Source organism: Carcharodon carcharias, chromosome 11 (genome assembly GCF_017639515.1).
Source record: "Carcharodon carcharias isolate sCarCar2 chromosome 11, sCarCar2.pri, whole genome shotgun sequence".
Taxonomy (NCBI): Eukaryota; Metazoa; Chordata; class Chondrichthyes; order Lamniformes; family Lamnidae; genus Carcharodon; species Carcharodon carcharias.
Window position 1 is genome coordinate 61,658,164 of NC_054477.1, and position 16,270 is coordinate 61,674,433.

Below are 16,270 nucleotides of genomic sequence, written 5' to 3' on the forward strand. Positions count from 1 at the left end.
AGTGAGAGAGACCCCGGCCGACCGAGAGAGAGAGAGAGAGAGAGAGACCCCGGCCGACCGTGAGAGAGAGAGAGAGAGAGACAACGGCCGACCGTGAGAGAGAGAGAGAGAGAGACAACGGCCGACCGTGAGAGAGAGAGAGAGACCCCGGCCGACCGTGAGAGAGAGAGAGAGACCCCGGCCGACCGTGAGAGAGAGAGAGAGAGAGAGACCCCGGCCGACCGAGAGAGAGAGAGAGAGAGAGAGACCCCGACCGACCGTGAGAGAGAGACAACGGCCGACCATGAGAGAGAGAGAGACCCCGGCCGACCGTGAGAGAGAGACAACGGCCGACCGTGAGAGAGAGAGAGAGACCCCAGCCGACCGTGAGAGAGAGAGAGAGACCCCAGCCGACCGTGAGAGAGAGAGACCCCGGCCGACCGAGAGTGAGAGAGACCCCGGCCGACCGAGAGTGAGAGAGACCCCGGCCGACCGAGAGTGAGAGACACCCCGGCCGACCGAGAGTGAGAGAGACCCCGGCCGACCGAGAGTGAGAGAGACCCCGGCCGACCGAGAGTGAGAGAGACCCCGGCCGACCGAGAGTGAGAGAGACCCCGGCCGACCGAGAGTGAGAGAGACCCCGGCCGACCGAGAGAGAGAGAGACCCCGGCCGACCGAGAGTGAGAGACACCCCGGCCGACCGAGAGTGAGAGACACCCCGGCCGACCGAGAGTGAGAGAGACCCCGGCCGACCGAGAGTGAGAGAGACCCCGGCCGACCGAGAGTGAGAGAGACGCCGGCCGACCGAGAGTGAGAGACACCCCGGCCGACCGAGAGTGAGAGAGACCCCGGCCGACCGAGAGTGAGAGAGACCCCGGCCGACCGAGAGTGAGAGAGACCCCGGCCGACCGAGAGTGAGAGAGACACCGGCCGACCGAGAGTGAGAGAGACCCCGGCCGACCGAGAGTGAGAGAGACCCCGGCCGACCGAGAGAGAGAGAGAGAGAGAGACCCCGGCCGACCGTGAGAGAGAGAGAGAGAGAGACAACGGCCGACCGTGAGAGAGAGAGAGAGACCCCGGCCGACCGTGAGAGAGAGAGAGAGAGAGACCCCGGCCGACCGAGAGAGAGAGAGAGAGAGAGAGACAACGGCCGACCATGAGAGAGAGAGAGACCCCGGCCGACCGTGAGAGAGAGACAACGGCCGACCGTGAGAGAGAGAGAGAGAGAGACCCCGGCCGACCGTGAGAGAGAGAGAGAGAGAGACAACGGCCGACCGTGAGAGAGAGAGAGAGACCCCGGCCGACCGTGAGAGAGAGAGAGAGAGACCCCGGCCGACCGAGAGAGAGAGAGAGAGAGAGAGACAACGGCCGACCATGAGAGAGAGAGAGACCCCGGCCGACCGTGAGAGAGAGACAACGGCCGACCGTGAGAGAGCGAGAGAGACCCCAGCCGACCGTGAGAGAGAGAGAGAGACCCCAGCCGACCGTGAGAGAGAGAGAGAGAGAGACCCCGGCCGACCGAGAGAGAGAGAGAGAGAGAGAGACAACGGCCGACCATGAGAGAGAGAGAGACCCCGGCCGACCGTGAGAGAGAGACAACGGCCGACCGTGAGAGAGCGAGAGAGACCCCAGCCGACCGTGAGAGAGAGAGAGAGACCCCGGCCGACCGAGAGTGAGAGAGACCCCGGCCGACCGAGAGTGAGAGAGACCCCGGCCGACCGAGAGTGAGAGACACCCCGGCCGACCGAGAGTGAGAGACACCCCGGCCGACCGAGAGTGAGAGACACCCCGGCCGACCGAGAGTGAGAGACACCCCGGCCGACCGAGAGTGAGAGACACCCCGGCCGACCGAGAGTGAGAGACACCCCGGCCGACCGAGAGTGAGAGACACCCCGGCCGACCGAGAGTGAGAGACACCCCGGCCGACCGAGAGTGAGAGACACCCCGGCCGACCGAGAGTGAGAGACACCCCGGCCGACCGAGAGTGAGAGACACCCCGGCCGACCGAGAGTGAGAGACACCCCGGCCGACCGAGAGTGAGAGACACCCCGGCCGACCGAGAGTGAGAGACACCCCGGCCGACCGAGAGTGAGAGACACCCCGGCCGACCGAGAGTGAGAGACACCCCGGCCGACCGAGAGTGAGAGACACCCCGGCCGACCGAGAGTGAGAGACACCCCGGCCGACCGAGAGTGAGAGACACCCCGGCCGACCGAGAGTGAGAGACACCCCGGCCGACCGAGAGTGAGAGACACCCCGGCCGACCGAGAGTGAGAGACACCCCGGCCGACCGAGAGTGAGAGACACCCCGGCCGACCGAGAGTGAGAGACACCCCGGCCGACCGAGAGTGAGAGACACCCCGGCCGACCGAGAGTGAGAGACACCCCGGCCGACCGAGAGTGAGAGACACCCCGGCCGACCGAGAGTGAGAGACACCCCGGCCGACCGAGAGTGAGAGACACCCCGGCCGACCGAGAGTGAGAGACACCCCGGCCGACCGAGAGTGAGAGACACCCCGGCCGACCGAGAGTGAGAGACACCCCGGCCGACCGAGAGTGAGAGACACCCCGGCCGACCGAGAGTGAGAGACACCCCGGCCGACCGAGAGTGAGAGACACCCCGGCCGACCGAGAGTGAGAGACACCCCGGCCGACCGAGAGTGAGAGACACCCCGGCCGACCGAGAGTGAGAGACACCCCGGCCGACCGAGAGTGAGAGACACCCCGGCCGACCGAGAGTGAGAGACACCCCGGCCGACCGAGAGTGAGAGACACCCCGGCCGACCGAGAGTGAGAGACACCCCGGCCGACCGAGAGTGAGAGACACCCCGGCCGACCGAGAGTGAGAGACACCCCGGCCGACCGAGAGTGAGAGACACCCCGGCCGACCGAGAGTGAGAGACACCCCGGCCGACCGAGAGTGAGAGACACCCCGGCCGACCGAGAGTGAGAGACACCCCGGCCGACCGAGAGTGAGAGACACCCCGGCCGACCGAGAGTGAGAGACACCCCGGCCGACCGAGAGTGAGAGACACCCCGGCCGACCGAGAGTGAGAGACACCCCGGCCGACCGAGAGTGAGAGACACCCCGGCCGACCGAGAGTGAGAGACACCCCGGCCGACCGAGAGTGAGAGACACCCCGGCCGACCGAGAGTGAGAGACACCCCGGCCGACCGAGAGTGAGAGACACCCCGGCCGACCGAGAGAGAGAGACACCCCGGCCGACCGAGAGAGAGAGAGACCCCAGCCGACAGAGAGAGAGAGACCCCAGCCGACAGAGAGAGAGAGAGAGAGAGAGAGACCCCGACCGACCGAGAGGAGAAACCCCGGGCAACCGACCGAGAGAGAGACCCTGACCAACCGAGAGACAGAGAGAGAGACCCCGACTGAACGAGAGACAGAGAGAGACCCCGGCCGACCGACCGAGAGATAGACACCAACCGACCGAGAGTGGGAGAGAGCCCGACCGACCATGAGACCAACTCCGACCAACAGAGAGAGAGACCCCGACCGACCGAGAGGGAGAGAGACCCCGACCGACCGAGAGAGAGAGAGACCCCGACCGACCGAGAGATAGAGAGACCCCGACCGACCGAGAGATAGAGAGACCCCGACCGACCGAGAGATAGAGAGACCCCGACCGACCGACCGAGAGGTCCGACCGACCGACCGAGAGGTCCGACCGACCGAGAGAGAGGTCCGACCGACCGAGAGAGAGGTCCGACCGACCGAGAGAGAGGTCCGACCGACCGAGAGAGAGGTCCGACCGACCGAGAGAGAGGTCCGACCGACCGAGAGAGAGGTCCGACCGACCGAGAGAGAGGTCCGACCGACCGAGAGAGAGGTCCGACCGACCGAGAGAGAGGTCCGACCGACCGAGAGAGAGGTCCGACCGACCGAGAGAGAGGTCCGACCGACCGAGAGAGAGGTCCGACCGACCGAGAGAGAGGTCCGACCGACCGAGAGAGAGGTCCGACCGACCGAGAGAGAGGTCCGACCGACCGAGAGAGAGGTCCGACCGACCGAGAGAGAGGTCCGACCGACCGAGAGAGAGGTCCGACCGACCGAGAGAGAGGTCCGACCGACCGAGAGAGAGGTCCGACCGACCGAGAGAGAGGTCCGACCGACCGAGAGAGAGGTCCGACCGACCGAGAGAGAGGTCCGACCGACCGAGAGAGAGGTCCGACCGACCGAGAGAGAGGTCCGACCGACCGAGAGAGAGGTCCGACCGACCGAGAGAGAGGTCCGACCGACCGAGAGAGAGGTCCGACCGACCGAGAGAGAGGTCCGACCGACCGAGAGAGAGGTCCGACCGACCGAGAGAGAGGTCCGACCGACCGAGAGAGAGGTCCGACCGACCGAGAGAGAGGTCCGACCGACCGAGAGAGAGGTCCGACCGACCGAGAGAGAGGTCCGACCGACCGAGAGAGAGGTCCGACCGACCGAGAGAGAGGTCCGACCGACCGAGAGAGAGGTCCGACCGACCGAGAGAGAGGTCCGACCGACCGAGAGAGAGGTCCGACCGACCGAGAGAGAGGTCCGACCGACCGAGAGAGAGGTCCGAACCGACCGAGAGAGAGGTCCGACCGACCGAGAGAGAGGTCCGACCGACCGAGAGAGAGGTCCGACCGACCGAGAGAGAGGTCCGACCGACCGAGAGAGAGGTCCGACCGACCGAGAGAGAGGTCCGACCGACCGAGAGAGAGGTCCGACCGACCGAGAGAGAGGTCCGACCGACCGAGAGAGAGGTCCGACCGACCGAGAGAGAGAGACCCCGACCGACCGAGAGAGAGAGACCCCGACCGACCGAGAGAGAGAGACCCCGACCGACCGAGAGAGAGAGACCCCGACCGACCGAGAGAGAGAGACCCCGAATGACCGAGAGAGAGAGAGAGAGACCCCAGCCGACCGAGAGTGAAAGAGACCCAGAGCGACCGAGAGTGAGAGAGACCCCGACTGACCGAGAGTGAGAGAGACCCCGACTGACCGAGAGTGAGAGAGACCCCGACCGACCGAGAGACCCTGACCGACCGACCGAGAGAGGGACCCCGACCGACCGACCGAGAGAGGGACCCCGACCGACCGACCGAGAGAGGGACCCCGACCGACCGACCGACCGAGAGAGGGACCCCGACCGACCGACCGACCGAGAGAGGGACCCCGACCGACCGGCCGACCCAGGGAGGGAGAGACCCCGGCCGACCCAGGGAGGGAGAGACCCCGGCCGACCCAGGGAGGGAGAGACCCCGGCCGACCCAGGGAGGGAGAGACCCCGGCCGACCCAGGGAGGGAGAGACCCCGGCCGACCCAGGGAGGGAGAGACCCCGGCCGACCCAGGGAGGGAGAGACCCCGGCCGACCCAGGGAGGGAGAGACCCCGGCCGACCCAGGGAGGGAGAGACCCCGGCCGACCCAGGGAGGGAGAGACCCCGGCCGACCCAGGGAGGGAGAGACCCCGGCCGACCCAGGGAGGGAGAGACCCCGGCCGACCCAGGGAGGGAGAGACCCCCGGCCGACCCAGGGAGGGAGAGACCCCGGCCGACCCAGGGAGGGAGAGACCCCGCCGACCCAGGGAGGGAGAGACCCCGGCCGACCCAGGGAGGGAGAGACCCCGGCCGACCCAGGGAGGGAGAGACCCCGGCCGACCCAGGGAGGGAGAGACCCCGGCCGACCCAGGGAGGGAGAGACCCCGGCCGACCCAGGGAGGGAGAGACCCCGGCCGACCCAGGGAGGGAGAGACCCCGGCCGACCCAGGGAGGGAGAGACCCCGGCCGACCCAGGGAGGGAGAGACCCCGGCCGACCCAGGGAGGGAGAGACCCCGGCCGACCCAGGGAGGGAGAGACCCCGGCCGACCCAGGGAGGGAGAGACCCCGGCCGACCCAGGGAGGGAGAGACCCCGGCCGACCCAGGGAGGGAGAGACCCCGGCCGACCCAGGGAGGGAGAGACCCCGGCCGACCCAGGGAGGGAGAGACCCCGGCCGACCCAGGGAGGGAGAGACCCCGGCCGACCCAGGGAGGGAGAGACCCCGGCCGACCCAGGGAGGGAGAGACCCCGGCCGACCCAGGGAGGGAGAGACCCCGGCCGACCCAGGGAGGGAGAGACCCCGGCCGACCCAGGGAGGGAGAGACCCCGGCCGACCCAGGGAGGGAGAGACCCCGGCCGACCCAGGGAGGGAGAGACCCCGGCCGACCCAGGGAGAGAGAGACCCCGGCCGACCCAGGGAGGGAGAGACCCCGGCCGACCCAGGGAGAGAGAGACCCCGGCCGACCCAGGGAGAGAGAGACCCCGGCCGACCCAGGGAGAGAGAGACCCCGGCCGACCCAGGGAGGGAGAGACCCCGGCCGACCCAGGGAGAGAGAGACCCCGGCCGACCCAGGGAGCGAGAGACCCCGGCCGACCCAGGGAGCGAGAGACCCCGGCCGACCCAGGGAGCGAGAGACCCCGGCCGACCCAGGGAGAGAGAGATCCCGGCCGACCCAGGGAGAGAGAGATCCCGGCCGACCCAGGGAGAGAGAGATCCCGGCCGACCCAGGGAGAGAGAGATCCCGGCCGACCCAGGGAGAGAGAGATCCCGGCCGACCCAGGGATAGAGAGATCCCAGCCGACAGAGAGGGAGAGAGACTGACCGAGAGAGAGAGACTGAACGATTACCGAGACGTGGTTACAGGAAGAACAGATTTGGGAGTTGAATATCCAAGGGTACTCAGTGTTTCGGAAGGATAGGCAGGAAGGAAAAGGTGTAGCTTTGTTAGTAAAGGGAGAGATCAGTGCTTTGGTGAGGAATGATATAGGCACTGGAGAGCAGGACGTAGAGTCAGTCTGGATACAAATAAGAAATAGCAAGGGAAAGAAGTCCCTGGTGGGAGTAATCTATAGGTTCCCAAACAGTAGTTCAGCAGTAGGGCACAGTATAAACCAGGAAATACTGGGAGCATGTAAGAAAGGCATGGCAATAATCATGGGTGATTTTAATATGCACATAAACTGGACTAATCAAATTGGCAAGGGTAGCCTCGAGGGAGAGTTCATAAAGATTGTTTCTTGGAGCAATATGTTGTGGAACCAACCAGGGAGCAGGCTATTCTGGATTTGGTTTTGTGTAATGAGATGGGATTAATTAACGATCTCAGAGAAAAGGATCCTCTAGGGAAGAGTGATCATATCATGCTAGAATTTCAAGTTCAGTTTGAGAGCGAGAAAATTGAGTCCCACACTGCTGTTCTGGGGCTAAACAAAGGTAACTACATAGGCATGAGGACAGATTTGGCCCTAGTGGACTGGGCAGGAAGACTACAAGATAGGACAGTTGATGAACAGTGGCAGATATTTAAGATGATATTCAATTTCTCCCAAGTAAAATATATTCCAAAGAGGAAGAAAGATGGTAAGAGGGGGAAAAAGCATCCATGGCTAAGCAAGGAAGTTAAAGGTAACATAAAGGCAAAAACTAAGGCAAACCAAATTGCAAAGGTCAATGGCAGGCTAGAAGATTGGGAAACTTTTAAAGATCAACAAAGGGTTACTAAAAATAATAATAAAAAGAGCAATGGTAAATTGTAAAAGAAAACTAGCGCAAAATGTAAAACCTGATAGCAAAAGCTTCTACAAGTATATAAAAGGAAAGAGAGTAGCTAAAGTGCATGTTGGTCCCTTGGAGGATGAGACTGGGGAGTTAATAGTGGGGAACGCAGAAATGGTAGAGACGCTTAATCAATATTTTGCCTCAGTTTTCAGGGTGAAGGACACTAGTACCACTCCAATAGAAACAGGTAGAGCAGAGGATATAGAGGAGGAACTTAGAACAATCACCATCACTAGAGAAAAAGTACTGAGCTAACAATTGGGATTAAATGGTGACAAGTCCCCAGGACTTGATGGCTTACATCCCAGGTCTTAAAGGAAGTGGCAGCGGAGACAGTGGATGCATTAGCTATAATATTTCAAAATTCCCTGGATTCTGGAAAGGTTCCAGTGGATTGGAAAAATGCTAACATAACGCCCTTATTCAAAAACGTGGGGGGAGGCAGTAAGTAGGAAACTATAGACCAGTTGGTTTAACGTCTGTCATTGGAATCCATCATTAAGGAAGTAGTAATGGGGCATTTGGAAAGTCAAAATGCAATTAATCAGAATCAGCATGGTTTTATGAACAGTAAATCGTGTTTGACTAATTTGCTAGAGTTCTTTGAAGATGCGACAAGCAAAAAGGATAATGGGGATCCTGTAGATGTAGCAGATCTGGACTTCCAGAAGGCCTTTGATAAGGTGCCGCACAAAAGATTAATACACAAGATAAGATCACATGGAGTTAGGAATAATATATTAGCTTGGGTAGAGGATTGGCTAACCAACAGAAAGCAGAGAGTTAGGATAAATGGGTCTTTTTCTGGATGGCAAGCTGTAACTTGTGGGGTGCCACAGGGTTCGGTCCTTGGGCCCCAACTATTTACAATCTGTATTAGTGACTTGGATTCAGGGGTAGAAGATATTATAGCTAAATTTGCAGATGACACAAAAATAGGTGGGAAAATAAGTTGCAATGAAGAAATAAGAAATTTACAAATGGATATGGACAGGTTAGATGAATGGGCCAAAATTTGGCAGATGGAGTTTAACGCTGATAAGGGTAAGGTTATCCATTTTGGTCGAAAGAATAAAAAGGCGACATATTACTTAAATGGAGAGAAACTTCAGACTGCTTCAGTGCAGAGGGATCTGGGTGTCCTCGTGCATGATTCACTGAAAGCTAGTATGCAGGTACAGCAGGTAATAAGGAAAGCAAATGGAATTTTGGCATTTATTGCTAAAGGGATAGAGTATAAAAGTAGGGAAGTGTTGTTGCAATTGTACAAGGCATTGGTGAGACTGTACCTGGAGTACTATGCACAGTTTTGGTCGCCTTACTTGAGGAAGGGTGTAGTTGCAGTTCAGAGGTTCACTAGATTGATTCCAGAGTTGCAGGGCTTATCCTATGAGGAGAGATTGGGCAGTTTAGGCTTATACTCGCTTAAGTTTAGAAGGATGAGAGGAGATCTTATTGAGGAATATAAGATGCTAAAGGAGATGGACAAAGTAGACGTGCAGTGGATGTTTCCCCTTGTGGGGCATTCTAGAACAAGAGGCCATAGTTTTAGGCTAAGGGGTGGTAGATTTAAATCAGAGATGAGGAGGAATTACTTTTCTCAAAGGATCATGAATCTGTGGAATTCACAACCTCAGAGTGCAGTGGATGCCGGGACACTGAATAAATTTAAGGAGATAGATTTTTAATTAGTAACGGGTTGAAAGGTTATGGGGAGAGGGCAGGAAATTGGAGTTGAGGCCGAAATTAGATCAGCCATGATTGTATTGAATGGCAGGGCAGGCTCGAGGGGCTGAATTGCCTAATCCTGCTCCTAGTTCTTATGTTCTCATGACAGAGAGAGAGAGACCAAGAGTGAGACAGACACAGAGAGGCCGACCGAGAGAGAGAGGCCGACCGAGAGAGAGAGGCCGACCGAGAGAGAGAGGCCGACCGAGAGAGAGAGGCCGACCGAGAGAGAGAGGCCGACCGAGAGAGAGAGGCCGACCGAGAGAGAGAGGCCGACCGAGAGAGAGGCCGACCGAGAGAGAGAGGCCGACCGAGAGAGAGAGGCCGACCGAGAGAGAGAGGCCGACCGAGAGAGAGAGGCCGACCGAGAGAGAGAGGCCGACCGAGAGAGAGAGGCCGACCGAGAGAGAGAGGCCGACCGAGAGAGAGAGGCCGACCGAGAGAGAGAGGCCGACCGAGAGAGAGAGGCCGACCGAGAGAGAGAGGCCGACCGAGAGAGAGAGGCCGACCGAGAGAGAGAGGCCGACCGAGAGAGAGAGGCCGACCGAGAGAGAGAGGCCGACCGAGAGAGAGAGGCCGACCGAGAGAGAGAGGCCGACCGAGAGAGAGAGGCCGACCGAGAGAGAGAGGCCGACCGAGAGAGAGAGGCCGACCGAGAGAGAGAGGCCGACCGAGAGAGAGAGAGGCCGACCGAGAGAGAGAGAGGCCGACCGAGAGAGAGAGGCCGACCGAGAGAGAGAGGCCGACCGAGAGAGAGAGGCCGACCGAGAGAATGAGAATGAGTGTGTGTGCGCGCATGAGCGTGTGTGTGTGCTTGAGAGAGTGTGTGGGAGAGTGCACGCGCTTCAGAGAGTTCGCACAAGTGAGAGAGCGCAAGCACGTGAGAGCGAGCACGTGAGAGAGTGTGCGAGTCTGTATGCGCGAGTGTACGTGTGTGTGTAGGGGGTGGAGGAGAGAGGCTCGTGCCTGAGCTCTCTATCAACTGGAAATTTACCTAATTATGTTTAGCAGGCCCATGCCAAGCTGGTAAGCATCTGTATGTTCCTGACAGGTTGACAGATCTTGTTCAATGCATTATTTTTGTCTGATGTACTGCAAAGAGCCTAGTGCTTTCTTTCTCACAAAGCAAAAGTCTTTCAATCTCATTTCGGACATCACTACATCATCGCTTTTATCTGTGGCAAATCCAACCCCACTATTATTAACTTCAGCATCAAATCTAAAATTCATACTTTCTATTCATAGCTGTAATGGGAATTACCTTGCATCTATTCAACACTTCTTCACTCCATTCTTCCTCCCCCCAAGGGCTTATAGCATAAAGCTATTTCCTAATATGATTGTGGCACAGCAGACTGCAATCAATATTAACTAGTGATGTCAAGCCATTTTAAAATCAATTCTTGTTGCAATTTATTAACAGACATTCAAGGAGCTTTCACTTACATAAAAATGTCGTGTTTCATATCATTCTATGTTCAAGACATAGTTTGGAATTCAATCTGCTACATTATAAAATTCCTGGTTGAGGCAGGATTAAACAGAAATAGACATTTCAGTTCCTTAAAACGGTCCTATCCATATAATATTTATTCAGTTTACCTCTCTGCCAAAGGCGAGTGAAAGAAATCCATTCCTGCTCTACAGTCCTTCAGTGACAAAACGACCAAAATTTGAGAAACAAGCTGATTTGGAAAATCTCTATTAAAAAACACATGGTGAGAGAAACACAACATTTAGCACTGGCAAACAAGGAACAATGCATTAGCAACAAACCCTAAATGTTGGAAATCTGAAATAAAACAGAAAATGCTGGAAATACATTGTAAATCAGGCAACATCTGTGGAGAGAGAGAGTTAACCTTTCATCAGATCTCAAGCATGTTAATTTACTAGCCTGACATTCAGAACAAACCAGAAAGCAAGTTATTTCTGCTTAGGCATGCCCTTAAAGCTCACTATGGCATTATCATTATTGTGCAAGTTACTTTATTCAGAGTTTATTCATACCGTCACAATTTTTTTCCATAAATTACGAATTCGAAATCAGTAGTTCAGTGCCAAAAATGTGAATAACACAAGTTGCCATTCTAAACACTAGGAATTGGGATAGAATCGTACAATACAGAAAAAGGCCATTTGGTCCATCATGCACTGGAGCACTGCTTTGGGTTGCAGTAGAGTGCTTAAGTTGGAGTTTGGTAACTGAAAGAATTTAAGGGATAATTTCTATCTAAAGTCTAGTCTTTCTTTAATTTAATAATTAACTAAAAGTTGCTGTCTGGGGTGGAAGAAGGTGAGTTTTAGGCCAGCTTTGAAACAGGGTTTATATAGGCTCTGCTTGCAACTACAACTAGTTAATTAGATAATTGGCTTAAACAGGTTTTCAGAGGCTAGATTCAGAGATTATAAAAACAGGCCATCTTAAAGTGCTGACTTTGTCTGCACTGGAGTGCTGCTTTGGGTTGCAGTAGAGTGCTTAAGTTGGAGTTTGGTGACTGAGGGAGTTCGGTGAGGAAGGGACGAGGTGATCCTTTGAGTACCGTGAGCACGGTCGGGTAAGTAATTACTACTTTTATCGCTTATAGTTTTTCAGGTCTTATTTTGTGGTTCATCATTTATAAGGGCTATATTCTGTAACATCGAGGAGCAGGGAAGAAGCGCCCTAGAGTAATTGATATTAAGGGCAGAATTTTGCCCTGGGTGGGCGTGCGGGCCCCACCGGCTTGGCGGTGGGCAGACAGCCAACTCCCACTGCCGAAAGGGGGCCTGCCGCCATTTTGAGTGGGCGGGCCAATTAAGGCCTGCCCAACAGGAAACGCTATGTGCTTCCTGTGCAGCGGGGTGAGAGAATCCCCAGCTGTCAAAGTGCGTTCTTGCGCGCATGCAGGTGAAAGAGCGCACTGCTCCCTGAGACTAAGTGCTGTCTCAGTGAGATTAGTGACAATCTAAAAAACTTTAAAAATAGAAAAATAAAAATATTATTAACATGTCGCCCTCATGTGACAATATCACACGAGATGAGACATATTAATAAATATCACATTACTATTAAAGTTTTTAAAAAGGAACATGAAACCTCAGCCCACCAGAGGATGAGGTTTCATGTATTATCAGAAGCCCATTGGGGCTTCTAGCCTGCCCGCCAACCTTAAGGTTGGACAGGCAGGGCCTTTAATTACTTTAAGTACCCTGTCAATGGCCTCAATTGGCCATTGACACGTCAGCGGGGATTTCGCTGTCCGCCCGCCTTCCTGAAAATTTAAAGGGACCGGGATAACATCGAGGGTTCCTCCCGACGTCATCCTGCGTCATTTTCCCGTCGGCGAGCGGGCCCCGCCCCAAATCGCCAACGGGAAAATTTTGACCTAAGTATCTTCCAAAAGGTTTAAATTAATTTAAAGGGGTAAGTCATGGCAGGAGAGCTCAAAGCCCTGGTGTGCTCCTCCTGCTCTATGTGGGAAGCCGGGAACATTTCCAGTGCCCGGGGCCAGTATGTGTGCTGTAAGTGTTTCCAGTTACAGCTCCTGGAAGCCCAGGTTTTGGAGCTGGAGCAGCGACTTGGGACACTGTGGAGCATCCGCGAGGCAGAGAGTATCATGGATAGCACGTATAGAGAGGTGGTCACACCTCAGGCTAAGAATCCACAGGCAGGAAGGGAATGGGTGACCACCAGGCAGAGCAAGAGAACTAGGCAGGCAGTACAGGAATCTCCTGTGGCTATTCCCCTGCAAAACAGATATACCGCTTTGGATATTGTTGAGGGGAATGGCCTCTCAGGGGAAAGCAGCAACAGCCAAATTAGTTGCACCACGGTTTGCTCTGCTGCACAGGGGAGGAGTAAAAAAGTGTGGGAATGCAATAGTTACAGGGGATTCGATTGTAAGGGGAATAGACAGGCGTTTCTGTGGCCGCAAATGAGACTCCAGGATGGTATGTTGCATCCCTGGTGCTAGGGTCAAGGATGTCTCAGAACGGCTACAGGACATTCTGAAGGGGAAGGGTGAACTGCCAGTGGTCGTGGTACACATTGGCACAAACGACATAGGTAAAAAAAGGGATGAGGTTCTAAAAGCAGAATATAGGGAGTTAGGAAGTAAGCTGAAAAGTAGGACCTCAAAGGTAGTGATCTCAGGATTACTATCAGTGCCATGTGCTAGTCACAGTAGAAATGGCAGGATATATTGGATGAATATGTGGCTGAAGAAAGGATGTGAGAGGGAGGGTTTCAGATTCCTGGGACATTGGGACTGGTTCTGGCGGAGGTCGGACCAATACAAACTGGGTGGGTTACACCTGGGCACGACCGGGACTGATGTCCTAGGGGGAGTATTTGCTAGAGTAGTTGGGGAGGGTTTAAACTAAAATGGTAGGGGGATGGGAACCCATGCAAGGAGTCAGAGGAGGGGGAATCAAGGACAAGAACAAAAGACAGAAAGGGGAATAAGATAAGTGATAGGCAGAGAAATCAAAGGCAAGAATTAAACAGGACCTCAGTGAAAAATAGTGGGAACGGGACAAGTAATGTTAAAAAGACAAGCCTTAAGGCTTTGTGCCTTAACGCGAGGAGCATTCGCAATAAAGTGGATGAACTAACCGCACAAATAGATGTAAACAGGTATGATATAGTCGGGATTACGGAGACATGGCTGCAGGGTGACCAGGGGTGGGAACTGACCATTTAGAGGTACTCATTATTTAAGAAGGACAGACAAAAAGGAAAAGGCAGTGGAGTTGCATTGCTGATGAAAGAGGAAATTAACGCAATAGTGAGGAAAGGTATGAGCTCCGACGATGTGGAATCTGTACGGATAGAGCTGAGGAACACTAAGGGACAAAAAACATTAGTGGGTGTTTATATAGACCCCCAAACTGTAGTGGCGATGTTAGGAATGGCATTAAACAGGAAATTAGAGACGCATGCAATAAAGGAACATCTGTAATTATGGATGACTTTAATCTGCATATAGATTGGGCAAATCAAATTAGTAACAATACCGTAGAGGAGGAATTCCTGGAGTGTATACGGGATGGTTTTCTGGGCCTATAGGTTGGGGATCCAACTGGAGAACAGGCCATCCTAGACTGGGTATTGTGTAATGAGAAAGGAATAATTGGCAATCTAGTTGTGTGAGGCTCCTTGGGGATGAGCGACCATAATATGATAGAATTCTTCATCAAGATGGAGAGTGACGTAGTTGATTCTGAGACTAGGGTCCTGAATCTTAAGAAAGGAAACTATGATGGTATGAGGCGCGAGTTGGCTATGATGGATTAGGAAACATTACTTAAAGGGATTACGGTGGATAGGCAATGGCAAACATTAAAAGAACGCATGTGTGAACTGCAACAATTGTTTATTCCTGTCTGGCGCCAAGGTAAAACAGGAAAGGTGGCCAAACCATGGCTTACAGGGGAAGTTAGAGATAGTATTAGATCCAAGGAAGAGGCATACAAATTGGCCAGAAAAAAAAAAACTGACCTCTGGATTGGGAGCAGTTTAGAATTCAGCAAAGGAGGACCAAGGGATTGATTAAGAAGGGAAAAATAGAGTACGGGAGGAAGCTTGTGGGGAACATAAAAACTGACTGTAAAAGTTTCTATAGGTACGTGAAGAGAAAAAGATTGGTGCAGACAAATGTAGGTCCCTTACAGTCAGAAATGTATATTTATAATGGGGAACAAAGAAATGGCTGACCAACTAAATACATACTTCGGTTCTGTCTTCACAAAGGAAGACACTAATAACATTCCAGAAATGTTGGGGAACACAGGGTTAAGTGAGAGGGAGGAACTGAAAGAAATCGATATTAGTAGGGAAATGATATTGGGGAAATTGATGGGATTGAAGGCCGATAAATCCCCAGGGCCTGATAATCTATATCCCAGAGTACTTAAGGAAGTGGCCGTAGTAATAGTGGATGCATTGGTGGTCATCTTCCGAGATTCTATAGACTCTGGAACAGTTCCTACAGATCAGAGGGTAGCAAATGTAACCCCACTATTTAAAAAGGGAAGGAGTAAGAAAACAGGGAATTATAGGCCAGTCAGCCTGATGTCAGTAGTGGGGAAAATTCTAGAGTCCATGATAAAAGATTTAATAGCTGAGCACTTGGAAAATAGTGGCAAAATCGGATAGAGTTAGCATGGATTTATGAAAGGGAAATCATGCTTGACAAACTTACTGGAATTTTTTGAGGATGTAACTAGTCGAGTTGATGAGGGCGGGCCAGTGGATGCGGTTTATCTGGATTTTCAGAAAGCTTTCGACGTAGTCCCACATAAGAGATTAGCATGCAAAATTAAAGCGCATGGGACTAGGGGTAGTGTATTGAGATGGATAGAAAACTGGTTGGCAGACAGGAAACAAAGAGTAGGAATAAACGGGTCTTTTTCTGAATGGCAGGCAGTGACTAGTGGGGTACCACAGGGACGATATATATTAATGATTTGGATGAGGTAATTAAATGTAATATCTCCAAATTTGCAGATGATACAAAGCTGGGTGGGAGGGTGAGCTGTGTGGGGGTGTAGAGATGCTTGTGTGTGATTTGGACAAGCTGAGTGAGTGGGCAACCGAATGGCAGATGCAGTATAATGCGGATAAATGTGAGGTTATCCATTTTGGTAGCAAAAACAGGAAGGCAGATTTTATCCAAATGGCTATAAATTGAGACAGGGGAATGTGCAACGAGACCTGGGTGTACTCATACACCAGTTGCTGAAGGTATGCATGCAGGTGCAGCAGGTGGTAAAGAAGGCAAATGGTATGTTGGCCTTCATAGCGAGAGGATTCAAGTACAAGAGCAGGGATGTCTTGCTGCAATTATACAGGGCCTTGGTGAGGCCACACCTGGAATACTGTGTGCAGTTTTGGTCTCCTTACCTGAGGAAGGATGTTCTTGCTATAGAGGAAGTGCAGCAAAGATTTACCAGACTGATTCCTGGGATGGCGGGACTAACATATGAGGAGAGATTG

General features: G+C 54.3%; 1 protein-coding gene across 7 annotated transcripts in view; it reads right to left on the bottom strand.

Annotated features, from left to right (window-relative positions):
* The window catches only part of atm (ATM serine/threonine kinase), a 190,193-nt gene that overhangs the window by 150,062 nt on the left and 23,861 nt on the right, over positions 1-16,270 (bottom strand). For all 7 annotated transcript variants that reach the window (XR_005944414.1, XR_005944415.1, XR_005944416.1 and 4 more), the window contains one exon: positions 10,894-10,992. Coding sequence is in view for 4 of the 7 variants with exons in the window: in XM_041198875.1 (XP_041054809.1) it covers positions 10,894-10,992 (99 nt within the window). In the remaining 3 variants the exon portion in view is untranslated. The remainder of the gene's footprint in view (positions 1-10,893; positions 10,993-16,270) is intronic.